This window comes from Cololabis saira, chromosome 4 (genome assembly GCF_033807715.1).
Source record: "Cololabis saira isolate AMF1-May2022 chromosome 4, fColSai1.1, whole genome shotgun sequence".
Classification (NCBI taxonomy): Eukaryota; Metazoa; Chordata; class Actinopteri; order Beloniformes; family Belonidae; genus Cololabis; species Cololabis saira.
In genome coordinates this window covers 16691162-16712871 of record NC_084590.1, presented here as the reverse complement: position 1 = coordinate 16712871, position 21710 = coordinate 16691162, and the positions used below count along the sequence as shown (strand labels likewise).

At 39.5% G+C, this 21710-nt stretch overlaps 2 protein-coding genes across 2 annotated transcripts; both read right to left on the bottom strand.

Annotated features, from left to right (window-relative positions):
- Positions 1-5398: 5398 nt before the first annotated feature.
- On the bottom strand, positions 5399-8741 carry her13 (hairy-related 13). Its single transcript, XM_061720250.1, has 4 exons — positions 8393-8741; positions 8061-8147; positions 7270-7351; positions 5399-6746 (listed from the first exon to the last, which is right to left on the bottom strand). Exons 1-4 carry the CDS (start codon positions 8477-8479, stop codon positions 6277-6279), a joined length of 726 nt encoding a protein of 241 aa, XP_061576234.1. The 5' UTR covers positions 8480-8741; the 3' UTR covers positions 5399-6276.
- Positions 8742-14781: 6040 nt separating this feature from the next.
- On the bottom strand, positions 14782-17656 carry her8.2 (hairy-related 8.2). Its single transcript, XM_061720249.1, has 4 exons — positions 17224-17656; positions 17019-17114; positions 15748-15826; positions 14782-15444 (listed from the first exon to the last, which is right to left on the bottom strand). The coding sequence occupies exons 1-4, from the start codon at positions 17284-17286 to the stop codon at positions 15089-15091; spliced, it is 594 nt and encodes a 197-aa protein (XP_061576233.1). The 5' UTR covers positions 17287-17656; the 3' UTR covers positions 14782-15088.
- Positions 17657-21710: the final 4054 nt, after the last annotated feature.

Here is a 21710-nt window from a genome sequence, read left to right as displayed (position 1 = left end):
AGTCCAACTCTGACACATCTGCAGTGTAATCTTCAGGATGTTATAGCACCACCTGTTTGCACATGTTTGCTTTGTCCCAGAGGCCTCAGATTCCCTACTAGTCTCCTGCTAAACACATCCACGGGCTCATAGTTCCACCATGTGGCGAAATGAAGACACTACTGTTTTGATGTGCCATACGCCTCAGAATGATCAGACATTCAAACTTTGCAGGAATATACAGGACTGTCTCAGAAAATTAGAATATTGTGATTTTCTGTAATGCAATTACAAAAACAAAAATGTCATACATTCTGGATTCATTACAAATCAACTGAAATATTGCAAGCCTTTTATTATTTTAATATTGCTGATCATGGCTTACAGCTTAAGAAAACTCAAATATCCTATCTCAAAAAATTAGAATATTCTGGGAATCTTAATCTTAAACTGTAAACCATAATCAGTAATATTAAAATAATAAAAGGCTTGCAATATTTCAGTTGATTTGTAATGAATCCAGAATGTGTGACATTTTTGTTTTTTTAATTGCATTACAGAAAATAAAGAACTTTATCACAATATTCTAATTTTCTGAGGCAGTCCTGTACTTTGGTTGATGATTGTACAGTAACTGGCTTTCCAATGTCACTTACTTGATGGTGCATGTCGTTGCAATTTATTGACGCGCGCCAGGCTTGGCTCCCACAAATCAATGTCCACACATTTCCCGTTGCTTTTGTTTCGTTTATTTCTCCGGTCTTTAAGTCCAGCAAATACAACACCTCCGTTTGCTATTAAGTAACCTATAATTTCACACTACTATCTGCAGACACCTCAGCCTTTGCCTCAGCAACGGTCAAAAACTGTTGGCTTCCACCAATGCACACCTGGTCTCATTAACGTGGCTTAATAAATGCACTTCCACAGGAAGTTACCACAGTACAAACAAAAACATTTACAAAGAAAATAAAGAAAACCCACATAGGAAAATGGCTGTTACAATGATGCTTCACATAAATAACCCCAGCATAGGTTTAGGTAGGGCTACATTCACGCTGCAGGCAATGGAAACCCAAATCCCATTTTTGTGGTTGCTGTCCATAGCAGATTTTCATTTGGCTGTCTGAATAGCTCAAATGACAAGAAAATGAACAACATTTTTTCCATATCGGACACGGGTCAGTTTTATACTAGACTGAGTGTGTATCTGCTGTGTTCCATGTGACTCCAGTCTGAGCTGACAGGCTGCATCATTCACGTCACGCCCTCCCTCCTCCTGGCTCCACACAAGTCTCTGGACAAATGTTGAATCCATTGCTCCACACAGCCAGTTAAAACTCTTCTTTTCCTCAGGTTTCATCTGATTGTAGCTTATGAATGTGTACACGTCCACTGCACAGAAAGCTCAAAAAGAAATTCCTGCTGGTGCATATTTGTTGATATCCGCATGAGGTTGACCACAGTTAAAAATTCATAGGTTTATTTACAACAAAAATCCACAGCAAATGGAAAAACTTGGAATAAAACTTCCGGATCGTTGCTCTTTCATTAGTCACCAGTTTTGCTCTTGTGCTCAAGGCCTGCTCTTGACTTTACTTTCCTTTTTGTTTCTAATGTCATGAACAAGCCATAAGAAATGTAAGGGCCCAAGTTCACCCAGAAAGAACTAACATAGGTCTTTTTATTCACTTTGGAGGAAACAAACAATTAACTGAAATAAGAATAGAAGGGAAAAGAATGAAATGGAAAAATAAAACTGAAATGTTTTAAGGTGTCATGTGTTTTGCATGCAACCCAGACAGCTGCTGTTGTTGCTGCGGTCGGATCAGAGCTGATTGTTCTCTGGGACAGAAACAGTTGAGAAGCGCTGGAGGATGGCAGTGTCCCCCCAGGGATCCGTTTCACTGCCATATGCTCGCCTCTGCCATTGACTCAACCTCACACCAACTGCTGCTCTGAACTTTAACCTCAGAATTTGTATGCTCAGTCACAAACTCACAACTGATGCGTTCAGGTCCATGTCCTCCCGTCTGTCTCTTGGTTCAACGCAGCAGCTTGTCAACCGTCACCTTCAATCAACAGAAGGTGGTGACTTGCAGGAGTTGATGCAGCAAAGTGTCCCCACAATCACCAGCTCTGCTCCGCTTATACACCATCCATCCATCCATCCATCCATCCATCCATCCATCCATCCATCCATCCATCCATCCATCCATCCATCCATCCATCCATCCATCCATCCATCCATCCATCCATCCTCCATCCATCCATCCATCCATCCATCCTTCATCCATCCATCCATCCATCCATCCATCCATCCATCATCCATCCATCCATCCATCCATCCATCCATCCATCCATCAGTATAATTTTGGTTTTAAAGATTTATTTTAAACTTAGTTGAAACATTCTTTCAATATCTCTTTTGAATTACATGCTTGACAAGACTAGTGTCCTTAAAATCATAACCCCAGTCACACATAGATCCTACAGGACTGTTTCAGAAAATTAGAATATTGTGATAAAGTCCTTTATTTTCTGTAATGCAATCAAAAAAACAAAAATGTCATACATTCTGGATTCATTACAAATCAACTGAAATATTGCAAGCCTTTTATTTTTTTAATATTGCTGATTATGGTTTATAGTTTAAGATTAAGATTGCCAGACTATTCTAATTTTTTGAGATAGGATATTTTCTTAAGCTGTAAGCCATGATCAGCAATATTAAAATAATAAAAGGCTTGCAATATTTCAGTTGATTTTTAATGAATCCAGAATGTATGACATTTTTGCATTACAGAAAATAAAGGACTTTATCACAATATTCTAATGTTCTGAGACAGTCCTGTATATTCACTATGTGCAGAAGCTGCACAGATTTCCAAACTAAAACAAGTGATGTGTTTATAGGGGCTGTTCATGTCATGAAATGATGCATTTTTCTTGCAGCCCGAAATACAATTGACTTAAAAGAGTCATTTGTGGGTGTAAAACTGTGTGTTTGGCTTATTTCAGAGGAACGCATGATACTTCCTACTTGTAAAACAGGGCTTCTGTCTTCATGTTTTCCCTTTCTATATACATGGTTAAAAACAAAATACACTGATCAAGGGGCAAATCACTGAACGCCTTCATTAAAATGTGAGAGGCCCGTGATAACAGATCAAATACAGGAAAAGCGAGATGTTACTGTTTGGTCTTTTTGAAAAAGACATCTTTATTTTGAACTCTGTCTGTAACTCTGTTATCAGTTAGGAACATTCGATTGAAAACTCTGCACTCCTTTATTCTATTTAATTTTATTGTGCATTTATTGCTGTTGTTTTAAAATCCACCAAATGTTCTCGGGACATGACAGATCTGGACTGCAGCCAGACCTGTTTATCACCCACATCCCTTTCCTCCAGTGTAATGGTATAATTCACACAGGATGTAGTTGACCTTCTCTGGAAACATCACCTTGGCTGGGCCATGTGGCGCTTCAGACCCAACAATTACACCACCTTTGTTTACACAAGTACAGATAAAACCAGTATGCAGACAGCAAGTAAGTTGAGAAAGAAACAGCAACTATTTACATGCAAGTCTCTCTTCTTCACACCAGACAATTTATATTCTGATAGCAAGAACAAGGGTTCTTCTAAGGCTCGGTACTTATACTGCTAATATTGTTTTTAGTGGATGCATCACTTCAAACCGACGTGAGGCTGTAACTGCAAAACGTTAAGAAAAACCAGTCCATACATATATACACCAGGTATACCTAATACAGTTGTGTGCTTAGACATCCATTTACAGTCCAATTAACTGAAATTAACGGTGTGGATTATAATTGGACTGAAACGGACTGTAGCTAACTGGACTATAACATGCTTCAAATTAGAGCAAAGGGTCATCTCACTATACAGGACTGTCTCAGAAAATTAGAATATTGTGATAAAGTTCTTTATTTTCTGTAATGCAATTAAAAAAAACAAAAATGGCATGCATTCTGGATTCATTACAAATCAACTGAAATATTGCAAGCCTTTTATTATTTTAATATTGCTGATTATGGTTTAAGATTAAGATTCTCAGAATATTCTAATTTTTTGAGATAGGATATTTGAGTTTTCTTAAGCTGTAAGCCATGATCAGCAATATTAAAATAATAAAAGGCTTGCAATATTTCAGTTGATTTGTAATGAATCCAGAATGTATGACATTTTTGCATTGCAGAAAATACAGGACTTTATCACAATATTCTAATTTTCTGAGACAGTCCTGTATGCATGAAGATGCGTTTCGGAGTGAGGCCTTCAAAGAAATTCTCTTTTTGTGGAACATCACTTGGCCCGGTCTTTTATTTATTTATTTATTTATTTATTTTTGTTGTCTGATTAGGAATAGACATAAAACTGTAGCTGATTATGGCCCATTGTTGTTTTTGCTTTAACAAACAGCTTTTTCAGATCAACATTATTCTCTTGATGTGTAAAAGTATCTTAAATTGATTTATCCTTCCTCCATGTGCGTTAGAATGAAATTGACTATTTGTGCAAGAGATGGAAATTACTTAATTACACTTTCAATTACATTTACTCTCTCTCTCTCGCTCTCTCTCTCTCTCAAAATGTTACCTGAGGATGATTATGACGGAAGTGTATATATAATAATGAATAATAATTCATTTTATTTAATTTTATCATTTTATTATATTTATTTATTTATTTATATATATAATTCACTCTAAATTCTGCTAATGTATTAAATTTACGTTTGCCTAATTTTAATTATTATGATTACATCAAAGGTGTTGATTTTGTTGAAGTATTTCCTAAAAGGAGCAACTCGCGCGCGGAGGGGCGCGCGCGCTTGGCGGCTCATCCCTTTGAACTGTGTTTACTGTCTTTCTACTGACTTTGGTCGCCGTCCTTCACAGACCTGGTGTCCTTCAGCTTTCACACCCAGGTCCCCGTTCTCCTCCTCCCACGGTTTTCCCATTACCCCGAAACCCTGACAGAAACGCTGCGCGTGTGATTCCCACGAGCTCTTGAGTTATTTAGTTGTGACCCATAGCGTGACGTCGGACCCACGTGACGCAGTGATTTGTTTACTACATGTGATTTTACAGCAGGAGGGAGGAAGAGCCACCGCCGGGCCAGACAGGATCTAACAGAAACTTGTGAAGGGAACTACAGACGAGGTGAGGATGAAGACACTTTCAGGTCAGTCAAACACATTCAATATAAACTCAAGACTTTTTTGTCCTTTTTTTCCAAGTTACTATACATTTTAATGTTCTACCACTCTGAATAAAGACTGAACAGAAGACAAGTGGGTCGGCTACAGTACAATGTCTGTTGTTTGACTATTTTATAACTTTTATTCTAACAAAGGTTCAGTAATAAAACTCTGGATTCTGACTACCAGCCAAATGTTACACTTTATTGAGCAATTTCAGACACTTCACTTGTATTTCTAAGCATCAATATGACATAAATTCACCTTAAGGAGGCTATGTGTCCAATAAACTACACAACTGTATGAAATGCAATACAAATATTTATATTAATCAGACTTGTGGGGTTCTAAAAAAGACCTTTTCTCCTTATACAACTCCCATATACACACATATACACGGAACAAGTGTGAGCATCTAGAATTGGTCCTTTTCTGTCCTTTGTTGGGTAATGATTTTTGAGAGGGGAGGCCGTTGTTCTTCCTCCAGGTGTGAATAGAAGTCTCAAGAGAGGAATCAAAGCCAAGGCGTTAGTACGGACAGAAGGAGTCCTTTCAGGGGGTCCCAAGGTGGGGGGCCCTGAGAGGCCCCGACGATGACATGAAAGGCAACTCCACTCTTCAACATTAAACTGTTTTTGAGCTCTATGGGTGTTTTGGAGTGAAATGTTGTCCGGTCAGCTTGAACTGTCTATTTGTGTTTTATTCAGTTGTTTCTCCTATATTTCCCAAAAAGCAGAGGATGAATAAAAATGCACAGTCTTGACCTCTCCTGGCCTGTATTCAGTAATCAGCAGTTCCACTGCTGATTCCTCAGTCGAGGCTTCGGTCGGAGGTCATTTTGGTCTCTTTATCTCTTGCAGAACACACTCAGAAATAAGAAATTATAGTGAAGGACATTAGTGCATGGGTTCAGTCTCAATCGGTTCAAATCCATAAATTATATAAAAAAAACAAATGGTACTCATGTGTTGTGGGGTGGGGTTTTCTTTCCATCAGGAGGCTCAGTATCACACGAGGAAAAGTCCACAATTGCTGTTTTGGCATCCCATCCAGAATTGGGGCGTGCCCCTACCACGGCCTCCACATGGAGCGAGGATAGGTTAGTGCGGCCGCGCTCAGAGCCTCTCTGCTCTCCGCCGCCTCTGTCGAGCTCTGGTTGTGTTCGCTGTCCGTCTCGTCCAGGTCCGAGCACAAGTCCTCGCTGGACGTGGTGGAAAGTGCTGGGGAGAGGGCCGAGGTCTCGCCGCTGGACGGACTCCGTCCCCCCGGCGACGACGCTGGGGTCATGCAGAGCTCCTCGCCAGCTCGGAGCCAGGTGCCGGCGTTGCTCTCGGACGTGTCGGCCAGCAGGTCCGTCAGCATGTCCTGGAGGTGGTCCTCGTTCAGGGGCATACACTCCAGCAGGTGGTTGAGCAGCTCTGCTGCCACCGTGGCATCGATCCCCGGAGAGCTGGACACAAACATGTGGACCTCGTGCATGCACTGGATGTACCCGGCTGCAAATCTCTCGCTGGCCTCTTGGCTGACTCGATCCGTCTCTGTGGGAAAGAAAGTCAAATTAAATTACTTGACTTTTTTTTTTAGACAATCTGCCTCATCAGCATATAAAATGTGCAGCTTTGTAATGAACAAAGAAGCCCAAACATCCAAATCAAATCTTTCTCCAACTAACATAAAACTCCTGCCAATGATGTTCTATTAATATTGTTAATAGTAGGATATTTAATAATATAAATCTGTGAAAGAAACAAATGCAACAACTTTTATAGGGATGTCATTCATGGATCCATGAAGACTGAGGATGGGTGTGTTTATGTCTGTCTGGTCTGAGTCTGAGAGTTCTGCAGGTTTACAACAGATACTGCATCATGTCAGTGATGATCATAAGATCTTAAAGTCTTCTGAAGTGGACAGCCAAAATTATCTCAATTAGTTGTCTTTATCAAATTAAAATGTAATATGACTTTTGTCGACAGTGATGTATAAACTAAAACTGCTTGTGATGAGACTGTATCTTGTCAGTGGTGGCTGCTCCATTGGCCTGCTTGAGGGGGGGCAAACCTTGGTCTCGGTTCTTCAGGATCTCCTCCACCTTTTTCACCGTCATCTCCAGCACCTCTGCGTTCTCCATCTTGGAGTGAAGCTGTGGAAGCAACGAGATCAACTCCATCAGAACCAGTCTGGGTCAAAGCTCTGTGTATGTTTATGTTTATGTTTATTAAGGATCCCCATTAGCCGACGCACAAACGCCAGGCTAGTCTTCCTGGGGTCCTATTTCAAAAGTACAATATAAACGACAATTAATAATAATAATAATAATAATAATGTTTTTTTCCCTTCGAGTCCCACAATGGGGAAATTCTTTTTCTCTGCATTTGACCCATTTTCTAGTTGAACTAGTAGTACAATAGTAGTACAATACACAATAACATACAATTCTAGTTACAAAACATACACAGATCCAATTGCAATTAAAAGAGAAGAAAAGAAGAAAAAGAAAAGAATAAATCACAGTTCCCAAAATGATAACATAACACTATTAACTCTCCAATCTAAAAAAAGACTTAACATGTTTTTTGAATGATTTCTTGTTTGGAATGCTCCTAATATTTAAAGGAAGAGTGTTCCATGATGAAATTGCTCTATATACAACAGTGTTTTTCATTGAGTTAGTTATTGGTCTTGGTAATGTAAGTTGATGCTGAGTTGAAGCTCTGGTACTGTAATGATGAACATCTGCACTATAACTAATCTGATTAGAGAAGGCAGTGGCATGCCTGCTATGAATAATGTTTCGAAAAATGTGTGTATGTGTGTAAGGAGCAGCCGGGAACCCCATGCATCCCACTCACATCCGAATCAGCCAGCAGAGTCCGCAGCTCCAGCAAACTGTCGTTGATGCGTGCTCGCCTCTTCCTCTCCACCAGAGGCTTCCTGGTCTGCACACATTCATTAAAAACATCGCACATCAGTGACCAAAAGCATCACGGAAAAAACGATATCGTGTTTTTCTCTTTTTTTTTCTTTCCGTATAATAAAAAATACACAAGCAAGATTTATTCAACTTGTAACATTGTGATTGTTCTAGCGTGAAACATCCGTCGCTTTCACTTGTGCAGACGCAGCGCGGCCAGTGCGTCACGGCGCGTCCCCAAAGCGCCCCCATCGCCCCCTCGTATAGTACCTTTCTGTCCGCCCTCTGCACCCCGCAGTCGGACTCCTCTTCCTCCAGGCATACTCCAATGTTGTTGGGCCGAACCGAAGGGGCCATGTTGGTTGGATCCACGCGTCTCCGCTCCTCTAACGGAACCGGTCGAGGACAGAGCAAAAAAGCAGATAAAGTCGCAGGCGAGGCCAGCCGCCCTCTTTTTTTTATTGTACAGTCCTTTTGAGGAGTGCTGCTGGCGCTGAGAGGCTGTTGTTAGTATTTATAGAGGCTTATTAGCATGTGAATGGGGGCCGAGCTGCGGGCGCTGGGGGACAACAGAGCGCACATGGCCGCAGCCAATCAGCGCGCAGCGCCTTTGTCTGGCCAGCCCGGCCTGGCCCCCGGGAGCCGGACCGGCCCCCGCCGGATAATAGGTTGGGTTCAGGCAACGCCCGCACTGTTTTTTTCCTCTTTTGCTTTCCATGAACCATTAAACTGTATGTAGCGGTCCCCTCGTTGCATAGGTAAATGAGAGGAGGGCTTATGAGTTACTTAACTCTGAATAACTTAATATTCATTATTCTGGATCTCTTTTAAATTAATAAAAGCTCCTCTGACTGTTTTAAAACCACACTATCATGAACTTACTTTTTAAATGCAGTTTTTACCTGAAATCTAGGAGCCCCTCTGGTGACATTTGAAAAAAAATAAAATAATGCGTGGCCACGCATTCATAACTCGTGGCCACGAGTTAATATCTCGTGGCCACGAGATATTAAATCGTGGCCACGAGTTATTAATGCGCGGCCACGAGTTATTAAATCGTGGCCACGAGTTATTAATGCGCGGCCACGAGTTATTAATCCGTGGCCACGCATTATTTTATTTTTTCAAATGTCACCAGAGGGGCCATGAGGGGCTCCGTAATAACATGTGACATTTGAAAAAAATAAAATAATGCGTGGCCACGCATTAATTATCTCGTGGCCACGCATTGATTATCTCGTGGCCACGCATTGATTATCTCGTGGCCATGCATTGATTATCTCTTGGCCATGCATTGATTATCTCGTGGCCACGAGTTATTAATGCGTGGCCACGCATTATTTTATTTTGTTCAAATGTCACCAGAGGGGCTCCGTAAAAATCTAACGTATTAGACCTCTTTTAAAGTTCAGTTTTACTGTAGTAATTACGTATTTGTACCCACATGGAATCTCTATACTAAGTAGGCAATCCAAAAAAATCACAACAGTCAGTATTTATAAAAAATTATGAATCAATCATGTATTAACGATTAGTGCAATGATTAGTGCACATGTTGAGTACACAAACAAAAATAGTCAAATGTAAACAATAGTAAATGGGCTGTAGGCCTACACACTGTAGGTTGAAAACCTTAAATGAGAAAAACCCCTATTTTTTCAGGAATATTAGCTAATACTCAAAAGTATTGTTGTTGCCCAATACCAAAATAAAATACCTTTTCAACAGTTATTATTGTAATGTAACAGAAATCACACTTGTAATTTACCATACAAGTCTGTACCTGCAATTCAATTTCACATAAATATGCATGCACACCCAAAATTACTTGCAATAATGCTCCATTTGAATTTTTTATATTGCTATATTATATTTTATAGCACAGTTAAAATATCAGTTTAGTCTGAAGCAAGATTAATCATTCAATAATTAACCGTATGGCCCTATTTATTATACTTAATAAAGGTGCGTATGTCTTTTCCATCTTCTTCAGTGGCCCTAATTATCCTCCGTACTGTTGAGACATGTTGAGGTTTTCATTGAGGTCTCTTTCCCACCCTACCGACTCCCCTTTCCGCCGGGTTTGTGCGCGAGCCTCGCCAGATCAACGCGGCTGTTTGGCGGATGTAAGGCGATGCCTTCAGTTGGCAGCTGCTGCTGCGGCCCCTCGGCCTGAGCTGAATCAGCCCAGGGAATTAAGGGCCCTTCTCCAAAGAAAGCGACAGGTGTTGCCCTGCGCCTCGTTTGTTCTCCCCGTTGTTTGGTGACTTCTTATTGGTTGCGCCACTGCATTCTCACGTTATCCGCCCTGCTGCGTGAGAGACGACTGTGTTCATAACTGGCTGCACCAGTGTCTGTGATCTGTGTGTTGTTGCAAACATGAAAAATATGAGGCTGTCATGTTTTAATTAAGGAGCTTTTTGCATCTTTGGAGATTCTGCGCTGCTTTCTTGAAAAGCTCCTGTGGGTGGTTCATGCGCTCGACAGCCCTTTCCGCACAATGACTATTTGTCTTTGCCTAACGAGAGCCCTCAGCCCTCTGCCCTCGTTATAATGCGGGTTCTGTACACATTATTATCATGCTAATCATCCCCACAATAGAACAGATCCGTCTGCCTCAGAAAGCAGCCAGCATGTGTGTGTGCAACCCACAGGTAAATGTGGCGTTGTAGGAGCTCTGTTTCTGCACAGCATTTCCACAATAGCAAGGGCGTAGGTTTGCATAGGGACGGTAGGGACATAACACTACCAACTTTTCAGGAGGCTCAAATTGTCCCCACCAACTTTTAAGCAACCTTATTTGCATTATACAATGAGTTCAGATATATAGGTAATTTAGATTGTCTTCCCAAATGTTGTAAGGATAGAATTGACCCTACCATTATTAAGTGAATTATTTTAAAGCAATGTATTACTCTTGTGGTGAAGGACAATGTAGGCTAACATGTAGTTCCATATAGGTTAAGTAGTAGTTAAGAGATTATTAATAAGTTTGTATTTATTGTGTATGTTAATATAATTTAAGTTATGTTCAAATATTGCAATTTAAATTGCATCCTGGAATATTCTGAAAGTTTTCAAAATGTTTCTTTAGTAGTTTTTGAAAACAAAGGTTTGAATCGAACCGTGTATCAGGTGAACCAATACACATGAAAGTTAGTATAAGTCGATACAGATTTATTTTGCATTGATCATTTAGCCTATCAATTAATTAGGTTCATATTTGGGACAAATGTAGCCCTGACCAATCTGTTTGGTCTTATTAATGTCCCGTCCCCAGCAAAAAGTGTACATGCAGGTTATGCTGTTATATCGTCCCTACCAATGTTGAGACCAAACCTACGCCCTTGCACAATAGTGAAGCCTTTTTCCTTAACTCCACTAAACTCCAGCGCCCCCTGAATAAAAGTAGTGCTGTAGAGCTTGGGAGAGATTACTTTTTTTCTCTTTCTTTGGCACCTTGCCACCTTAGATCGCCGTTCCCCAGCCTTAATGGTGTGGACTAGAGGGAGCAGCTGTCTCGGCTCGCTTTTGTTGGGCAGCTCCGCCGAGGGACCAGGCGGCTCCCTCTCTTGTCTTTCTCACTGTTTTTCAGAGCCACCGCCTGGCTTCACGGGCTGGCCAATCATACCGACCATATGTATACTCTTCAGCTGCAATACGCCCATTGATGCATCAATGAAATAAGTATTACGTGACCAGCCATTCTGACGTTTTTCCTTCCAAAAGCAAGAAGGGCTTTGTTGCTATAAATTGCCCTGTGTTCATCTTTATAAGAAGAAGAGAGGAAAACAGAGGCACAGTTGAGTCATAGACACATTTCACTCAATATTCAGGTTAAAGTTGGCCTTGTCCTCTCATAACACAGACACCAGTGTTGAATTATGACCACAGCTATAGGGCTGTGATTGACATCTACTTCAAAGACGTGTTATGTGTCACTTAATGCACCAATCTCTCCAGGAAACATTTGTTTTTACTTACAGTCATGTAGAAGTTAATACCCCTTCTTAATTTGTTTTTCTATGATTCTTTTTCATAGTAAAAGTGTCAGATTGTAGTAGTAGCCAACCTCAGATGAGCAGTAACATACAACAGTTTTCGCTGTACCATTTTACAGCATTACCATTACACCTAAAAGGAAACCCTCCCCATGATGATTCAGTAGCTTCACTAACTTGAAGTACTCATTTCCTGTATGACTTTATGAGTGTCTCACTTCCTGGAGGAGAAATCTTGTCTCTGCATTCTTCTTTACGACGTTGCTTCAGTTTATTGAGGTTCTCTTACTTTCACTTATGCAGTCTTGCCACAGGATTTGAGTCTGAACTTTGACTGGACCACTCAACAATTTTGACCAAAGTTTAACTATTGGAAAAACAGCCCCAGAATACTCTGTTATATGGAGGAGATCACGGTCAGTTCAAGGCCTGCGAGGTGCCCAAGTCATCCGTCTGCAAGACAACCCCCACTGAGCAACACTATGACACTTTCCATAACAGTCAATGGAAGATGTTTCTCCTCATTGATGTCTTGATGTCTTTGCAAACTGTGCAATGTGGCATCAAGGTCAAACTTCATTATGTCCATGGGATATTTTTCAGAGGTACTGTGGGATTTTTAAGTTAAAGATTTGTAAAGCTCCGTTGTGTTTCCATGTTGGTTTTAGACAGAAGAGGCTTTCTCCTGGTGACCTTTAACAATAAACATGTTCCTCTTTTACCAGTGCCATCTTGGTCTTAAACAATGAACACGCTCACTCCACTTAGAGAAAGACCAGCAGCTGGTTCCAGTGCTTTCCATTTGAGAATAACCTTCCTCTTCAATTTTATTTATATATAGCGTCTATTACAACACAAATTGTCTCTAGGTGCTTTCCAGAGACCCAGAACATGACCCCTGAGTAATTATTACATAAACACTGGCAGGTAAAAACTCCCCTTTAGGAGGGAAGAAACCTTGAGCAGGACCAGGAATATATACCAGGAATCCCTCCTGTCGGAGGCAAGCTGAGTAGAGCAGGAAAAGAGAAAACAGACAGAGAGAATGAAGAACAGAGATAATAGAGACACAGACACAATGGCTAAATGGGGGGGGGGTTGCAGGTCTGGATGTCAGCAGGCATCTACCAGACATCTACACAGACAGGTGGAAGTAAGCAGTGGGATGATCAGAGGGGGGGACTGCAGGTCAGCATGGTTGATGGTTGGTGTCCCCCTGCAGTGTAGCTCTGATGATGAAGGATGGAGCTGTTTCAGACCAGCTGCTCTGGTCTGGTCCTGCAGCTGCAGCTACGACTACTGGCCCTAACACACTAGAGTTACACTAACAAGAGGTTTACTAAACACTAACTACAGGTTTACTGAACACTAACTATAGGCTTTACTAAACAGAGACGTTTTAAGTTTGGTTTTAAAGGTGGAGGTGGTGTCAGCCTTCCTAACATCCTAACAGATTGGAAGTTGGTTCCATAGTGACGGTTCCTGAAAGCAGAACTCTATTTTTGTATATATTTTTTTTTACAAAAATATAAAATTTATTTTTTTACAATAACTTTTTTATTGTAATTGCTTCTGTAAGACCATTGCCTCTGTTTTCTCTGTTCAAATGATGTATTAACACCCAGCTGACCCAACATCTTAGTTATACGGAAATCTACACAACTATCGATGATCTGTTTTATGAAGACGAGTCAGTCCAAGGTTGTACAGCTGTACTTGTTTATTTGTTTGCTTAATTTGTGTGGTAAGCCTCAAGCGGAGGAAATACTTATTTGTTTTTTTTCTGAGGTTGTTTGCCCAACACTAAGATCAGATGATATATTTAACATGGTCCTGGAATTAAAAGAGGAGGTAACTAACTTTTGCACATAACTGTACCTCAAACTCTTCATTGACTAGGATTTTGAGATACTAATTATTGCTTTAATACACAGAACCTGTTTGTGTTTTCATGTCTTCAAAACATCTAGAGATGCTTTGAAAACTACAGTTTGAGCAGCCCAAAGGCAGCATAGTGGCAGAGTTGCAGATTTTCTAAAAAACTTCTAAAAAGGAAGGGGGTTGGTTCAGATGGACATATCTCAAACAGATTCTACTAAAACAACCTTAAAGAATGGCTTAGGGTTAGGGTTTGACTTGCTGACTTCAGTCATAAAGTGGTCCATAATGTTGTTTCTAAGGGTGTTTTCCTTCCTGTGAAATTTCCTGAATGTCCACTGTGAAGAAGAACAGGACTTTGTTGATGCGTATAGGGTTGATTAACCCTCCTTGTGGTTACAAACACTGGTGCAAATTTAATAAAACTTAGAAGAATCATGGGAAACTAACTGGAAAAGAGCATCTTTTAAAATGTGTTGGTTTTTTTTCTAAATGTTTGTTGGAACCTTTTATGATGAAAATACAGGCTCGCTTTCTATTACTATCATATGAAAGTGTACTAAACATATAACAGCCTAATTTACTATTTAAAACTAAGTTTCTAGACTCTAGAAAAATAAACACCCCTTGTGTGACCAAAGGTTTTTCCTGCCCTTGCTCAGCAATACAACCAAATATGTCCAAACATAACCGGAGCAGCTTTAAATGAACAGAACAAACACTTCACAAATTTAAAACTAGAGTGCATAGGTTTTATTATCATTAATGTTTAGGTTAATCATTCAGCAAAGAAAGAGGATATAGAAATCTATCCAATACCAAGCAGGAAATCTAAGAAGCAAAGTCATAATATAAAATAAATAAAGTGGTTAGTCAATACAATAAATATAAAAAAAAGATTAATAAAAGCCTTCTATAATGCAGGCTACAAGAAGTTAACTTCTTAAGGGAAGTACTGAGAAATAGGATCTTTACAGGACACCTACAGCAATAATCAGTGGAACAAAACTGCCCCATGCTTGTCTTCTGAGAGGCATATCTATAAGATACATAACATGGTCTAACACAATGGACAGCCCAGATTCCTTCACCAGGGCCTCCACATCTCCAGCACCCCCAGGTGGGAGCTGTGGAGTCCTGGCCTGTCCTGCCGGCCAGCCACTGGGCAGGTGGCCCCCTCTCTCCGGAGCAGGCCGTCCCCTCTGCAGGGCGTGCTTGTGGGGGCCGGGCTGGCCAACACGGGGGCGTTGTGTCTGAGAGCGGAGCGGGCTGGAGCACGCTCATCCGAGGACCCGGGCAGCGACTTGAGCAGGTGGTTGAGGAGGCGAGAGCCCAGAGTTTTGTCCATCCAGTCGCAGGTGAGCAGCATGTTGTGGACCTCGTGCATGCACTGGATGTACCCGGTGCTGTACCTCTGCTGGGCCTCCAGGCCTAACGTGGAGTCTGGGGGGGGAGAAGAGCAGGAGGCATGAGCAGATAGACCTCTGGTGGTGACTGGGCGATTGGCATTAAATACATTTATTGGCATTTCCGAGCTTCTTCTTCCAGCCAGCATCCACATGCAACACAACCACAGCCATTGGTATATACAATACATATAACACGTGTCAGACTGGTGCTGTGATGCTGCCCTCTGCTGCCTGGAGCCCTGATAAGAGTGAGACTGCTGCCAGCTTTAGGGTCAATAATATCCAGAATGAAATCACTTGAATGTCCACATACAAGACCAAAAACCACCGTCCTTACCGTTTATCTTGTGATTCTGGATATTCTGCAGATGTTTCACGGTCATCTCGAGGATATCAGCCTTCTCCAGCTTGGATTGCTGTTGGGAGACAAGATACCTCTCAGTTAAACCCCCCCCAGCCTCCGCTGTTTACCTCGCAGGAGAGGAAGACACTTGTGCTTAGGGTTGCCACCCGTCCCGTAAAATACGGAATTGTCCTTTATTTGAGAAAAAAATGTTGCGTCCCGTATTGAACTAATACGGGACACGATTTGTACCGTATTTTCATTAACTTTTACACCATATTCTAGTTGAATTTTTGAAATAAATTAACTTTTACACCATATTCTAGTTGAATTATTGAAATAAATTAACTTTTACACCATATTCTAGTTGAATTATTGAAATAAATGAACCTTTACACCATATTCTAGTTGAATTATTGAAATAAATTAACTTTTACACCATATTCTAGTTGAATTATTGAAATAAATTTACTTTTACACCATATTCTAGTTGAATTATTGAAATAAATTAACTTTTACACCATATTCTAGTTGAATTATTGAAATAAATGAACCTTTACACCATATTCTAGTTGAATTATTGAAATAAACTAACTTTTACACCATATTCTAGTTGAATTATTGAAATAAATGAACCTTTACACCATATTCTAGTTGAATTATTGAAATAAAATAACTTTTACACCATATTCTAGTTGAATTATTGAAATAAATTAACTTTTACACCATATTCTAGTTGAATTATTGAAATAAATTAACCTTTACACCATATTCTAGTTGAATTATTGAAATAAATTAACTTTTACACCATATTCTAGTTGAATTATTGAAATAAACTAACTTTTACACCATATTCTAGTTGAATTATTGAAATAAGTTAACTTTTACACCATATTCTAGTTGAATTATTGAAATAAATTAACTTTTACACCATATTCTAGTTGAATTATTGAAATAAATTAACTTTTACACCATATTCTTCACCTGTAGGCTATATTATACATCTGGGCTGATGTGGACATACATAGCATAGGAGGATATATCAGTTGCTAGTATGGTTGTCTGTCTGTACAGCACAAGTTCAATGCTATTAAAGTACTTTAAACTTTAAATCAAAGCATTTAGTTTTTTCATATAAAATAAACACATTTTTATTCAGTTTAGAAGTTTTGGGGCTTTTTTTTTTGGCTCCTGCGCTGCTGAAATCAGGGCGTCCCTTATTTCTATTTCTGAAAGGTGGCAACCCTAATTGTGCTCGTACTCACGTCCAGCTTGAAGGCTCCGATCACAGTTTCCTTCAGCTGATCCAGACACGTGTTGATCCTCTCCCGCCGCTTCCTCTCGATGAGCGGCTTCCTCAGCTGGACATCAGGCGAAAGTGAGAGACATAAAACACATGCTTGCTTTGAAATCTAAAAAGGGAGGGCTGTATCCTACTACAGGGTGATATTAAAGTGTGAGATACCGTACCTTCCTCTCCTCCTTTGCAGTGGCGTGTTTCTCCCCGCTCCGCGCCGCAGACGAGGCCGTCATGTTGGTTCCTCTCCGGCCGAGCGCGTCTCTAGGGCCCTCGGCGCTGCGCAGCCCTCTTATTTATAGGGCCCCATTAGCATGTGAATGCTCCTGGTCTTTGCCTGCAGGATTTTCCCACGCACGGGGTCCGATCAGTCAAGACTGACAGGTCACTGGCCCCATTCAACAAAGGAAGAAGAAGAAAGAAGAAGAAAAAAGTCCACAGGCGACAGATGTCCAGCCTGAAACCACGCACTGCTCTGCCTCCACACATCCATCCACCCAACAACAGAAAAGCTGCAGTTTCCTCTTCTGCCCGTGATGAACAAGAGTGTATAATTACTTTACCCCGGGGAGTCCCTGCTGCAATCTTTGCTGCGGCACCATTACACCACACTGCCCAGAAAAAAAAATGAAAAAAGCTGAACCTGCAGGAAGTTACAATAGTGATAAATCACGTGATAATAACATCTCTCTTTTTAATCAACAGCTATCTCACTAATAAGTAGTGTGGCACAATGAACCTCATCACAGTTTCGTCTCATGCTCGTCCTGACCAGATCTGTGTGTAATAGCAAACAACCAAAAAACTAAATGCCATTTTGAGGGAATTTTGAAGACATTTCCAACTCGTGCTATAGTTCCAAAAAAAGTAGTCCGGCAGCAGGGATCTGCGTTCAACCTTTATTTCACATGTGCAAAGCTTTAAAAAAAACAACACCTACAAGAACCGGGTGCTCAATCAAAGATTAGGAGCAAGCTTGCATATTATCAAAAAAGACAACACATTATTCTATGTGATAGAATAAACCATGCAGATCCACACACACTCTTTGTGCACGTTTGAAAAACTGTGTGGCTTCCTTCATATACTGAAACTGAAATCTGTGTAAATCGTATAATCACATCTCATCTGTTCATATGTCCCTGTACTTTTGACATGTGCAATGACAATAAAGTTGAATCTGAATCTAAAAAATCTAGATCCTAATTCACCTGCACGGTAAAAACGATAAATTGAGGAAATGAGAAAGAAAGAAAGAAAGAAAGAAAGAAAGAAAGAAAGAAAGAAAGAAAGAAGAAAGAAATGAGCCAGAAAGAAAGAAAGAAAGAAATGAGCCAGAAAGAAAGAAAGAAAAAAAGAAAGAAAGAAAGAAAGAAAGAAAGAAAGAAAGAAAGAAATGAGCCTGAAAGAAAGAAAGAAATGAGCCTGAAAGAAAGAAAGAAAGAAAGAAAGAAAGAAAGAAAGAAAGAAAGAAGAAAGAAAGAAGAAAGAAATGAGCCAGAAAGAAAGAAAGAAAGAAAGAAATGAGCCAGAAAGAAAGAAAGAAAGAAAGAAAGAAAGAAAGAAAGAAAGAAAGAAAGAAAGAAAGAAATGAGCCTGAAAGAAAGAAAGAAAGAAAGAAAGAAGAAAGAAAGAAAGAAGAAAGAAATGAGCCAGAAAGAAAGAAAGAAAGAAATGAGCCAGAAAGAAAGAAAGAAAGAAATGAGTCTGAAAGAAAGAAAGAAAGAAATGAGTCTGAAAGAAAGAAAGAAATGAGCCAGAAAGAAAGAAAGAAAGAAAGAAATGAGTCTGAAAGAAAGAAAGAAATTAGTCCGTCTGAAAGAAAGAAAGAAAGAAAGAAAGAAATGAGCCTGAAAGAAAGAAAGAAAGAAATGAGCCTGAAAGAAAGAAAGAAATGAGTCTGAAAGAAAGAAAGAAGAAAGAAATGAGCCTGAAAGAAAGAAAGAAAGAAAGAAAGAAATGAGCCAGAAAGAAAGAAAGAAATGAGTCTGAAAGAAAGAAAGAAAGAAATGAGTCTGAAAGAAAGAAAGAAAGAAGAAAGAAATGAGCCTGAAAGAAAGAAAGAAAGAAATGAGTCTGAAAGAAAGAAAGAAATGAGTCTGAAAGAAAGAAAGAAGAAAGAAATGAGCCTGAAAGAAAGAAAGAAAGAAATGAGTCTGAAAGAAAGAAAGAAAGAAAGAAATGAGTCTGAAAGAAAGAAAGAAGAAAGAACGAAAGAAATGAGAGTGAAAGAAAGAAAGAAAGAAAGAAAGAAAGAAAGAAAGAAAGAAAGAAAGAAGAAAGAAATGAGCCAGAAAGAAAGAAAGAAATGAGTCTGAAAGAAAGAAAGAAAGAAATGAGTCTGAAAGAAAGAAAGAAATGAGCCAGAAAGAAAGAAAGAAAGAAATGAGTCTGAAAGAAAGAAAGAAAGAAAGAAATGAGTCTGAAAGAAAGAAAGAAAGAAATGAGCCTGAAAGAAAGAAAGAAATGAGCCTGAAAGAAAGAAAGAAAGAAAGAAAGAAATGAGTCTGAAAGAAAGAAAGAAGAAAGAAATGAGCCCGAAAGAAAGAAAGAAGAAAGAAATGAGCCTGAAAGAAAGAAAGAAAGAAATGAGTCTGAAAGAAAGAAAGAAAGAAATGAGTCTGAAAGAAAGAAAGAAGAAAGAAATGAGCCCGAAAGAAAGAAAGAAGAAAGAAATGAGCCTGAAAGAAAGAAAGAAAGAAATGAGTCTGAAAGAAAGAAAGAAAGAAATGAGCCTGAAAGAAAGAAAGAAAGAAAGAAAGAAAGAACGAAAGAAATGAGAGTGAAAGAAAGAAAGAAAGAAAGAAAGAAAGAAAGAAAGAAAGAAAGAAAGAAAGAAAGAAATGAGTCTGAAAGAAAGAAAGAAGAAAGAAATGAGCCTGAAAGAAAGAAAGAAAGAAAGAAAGAAAGAAAGAAAGAAAGAAAGAAAGAAAGAAAGAAAGAAATATTCCCGTTGATGACACTTTTTGTATTGGTATTTTTTTATCGTTATTGGGTTAAATGCCAGAAATGATCGTGATACATTTTTTTGTCCATACCGCCCATCCCTAGCTACAACACTATGTTTTCGTCTGTCAGACAGTTTGCAGTGAACTGCGTGCAGATGTCAGATGGAGCAGATGTCCCCCACCATTCCTCCTCACCCCCACTGCTGGGGCCCCTGCTTGAGGGCCACGCGACTGCCAGGCGATGCTGGGTCGTGGGAACCGGGGCCAATCAAAAGCCCCCATTCATGCAAACCAAATGAGCATGAAGAGAGTAATAACCTCCAGTACAGGGGGGTGGAGTAGTGGTAGTGGTGGTGGTGGGAGGAGGAGGAGGCAGGAAGCTTTGGCAGGTGAGCAGCGTGGTTCCAGGTGCGAGAGCAACATGCAGCCCGGGCTCAAAGGAAAGCGAGACGGAAACGGAAGCTTGTGCACAGACAAGACGCACGAACCCACACGTGTCAGTCTGCACGATTTTCGTGTGTCAACAGGACGTGCGGATCGTGTGGATCGTGTAGTGGGTGTAGTGGGTGTGCAGCGCCACAAAACACGGTGTGTGTATCTGGATGGAAGGCGTGGCTTCTTCCGCTAAACAGAGCTCTGACAATCATGTACACTTGTTCAATATGTGACAGCAGGCGTCACACCTTTGACATTTAATTCCTGTCCAATAAGCAAGAAAAAAAGGAAAATACCTGGACAACTGATTTAAGTGATTGTCTCTTCAGTATGTTTGACTTACTGACCCCTTTCAAACAAACCCTCTGGTTCTTCTATTACTACTAGCCTACAACTAATAATGATGATGATAATAACAATAATAATAATAATGATAATAATAATAATAATAATAATAATGATAATAATAATAATAATAATAATAATAATAATACTACAGGTGTTACCCTACATCGGAAGAAATCACTAATGTGATCACCTATGTTTTTTTCTATTTTTCTTATTTTTGTGAGGTTATCAAAATAAACCTAGTGAAGCAGCCAGTGCTTGTATTCATTCACACAAGCACTTATATACTTGGGAAACAGTTAGGCACCAAATATAATATATTTAATTTTCTCAGATGGCAAAAATAAGAACTTTATTGATCCCACATAGGAGTAATTCATGTTATACCAGCCATAGAGAACAAGGTAGTGCCGAAAAACAATATATATCCCCCCTCACAAAAATAAGAAAAATAGAGAAACATATTTTTTCATCAACAAAACATACTTTTACATTTTCAAGTAACAAAATAACATATTTTAACTATTTTTCAGATTTTTTTTCAATTATTTTATTGTCTGAAACATGGTTCAAATGTTATTTTATTTTCTGAAAAATGGTTCAAATATGTTATTTTGTTATTTGAAAAATGTTAAATTTCTAAATGGACTGGTTATGTCAAACATATAAGATCAGATTTTTGCTGATTAACCTTATCATTGTGTTACTGAATAATGTTGTACATTTTATTTAACTTTTGAGAAATGTGATGTGTGGAGACCCCCCATGTTCAATTGGTTCTTGTTATGATAATATACATCTATGGCCATAACTTTTTCTTTTCCTCTTTTTCTTTTTTGTTTTCTTATCCATTTTGTTTTTTTTTATATTGAAAATTTACAACCTATGTTAGGAGAGGGGAAAAATAGAGAAAAAAGATGATGTAAGAA

Excerpts from the sequence above, each read along its gene's own strand:
- her13 (XM_061720250.1), bottom strand. The coding sequence starts at position 8,479 with ATGGCCCCTTCGGTTCGGCCCAACAACATTGGAGTATGCCTGGAGGAA. Across the intron at positions 7,352-8,060 it reads CTCTGCTGGCTGATTCGGAT|CTTCACTCCAAGATGGAGAA; the intron begins GTGAGTGGGATG and ends TTGCTTCCACAG. Across the intron at positions 6,747-7,269 it reads CCTGAAGAACCGAGACCAAG|AGACGGATCGAGTCAGCCAA; the intron begins GTTTGCCCCCCC and ends TCTTTCCCACAG.
- her8.2 (XM_061720249.1), bottom strand. The coding sequence starts at position 17,286 with ATGACGGCCTCGTCTGCGGCGCGGAGCGGGGAGAAACACGCCACTGCA. Across the intron at positions 17,115-17,223 it reads CTGCAAAGGAGGAGAGGAAG|CTGAGGAAGCCGCTCATCGA; the intron begins GTACGGTATCTC and ends CCTGATGTCCAG. Across the intron at positions 15,827-17,018 it reads TCGGAGCCTTCAAGCTGGAC|CAATCCAAGCTGGAGAAGGC; the intron begins GTGAGTACGAGC and ends GTCTCCCAACAG.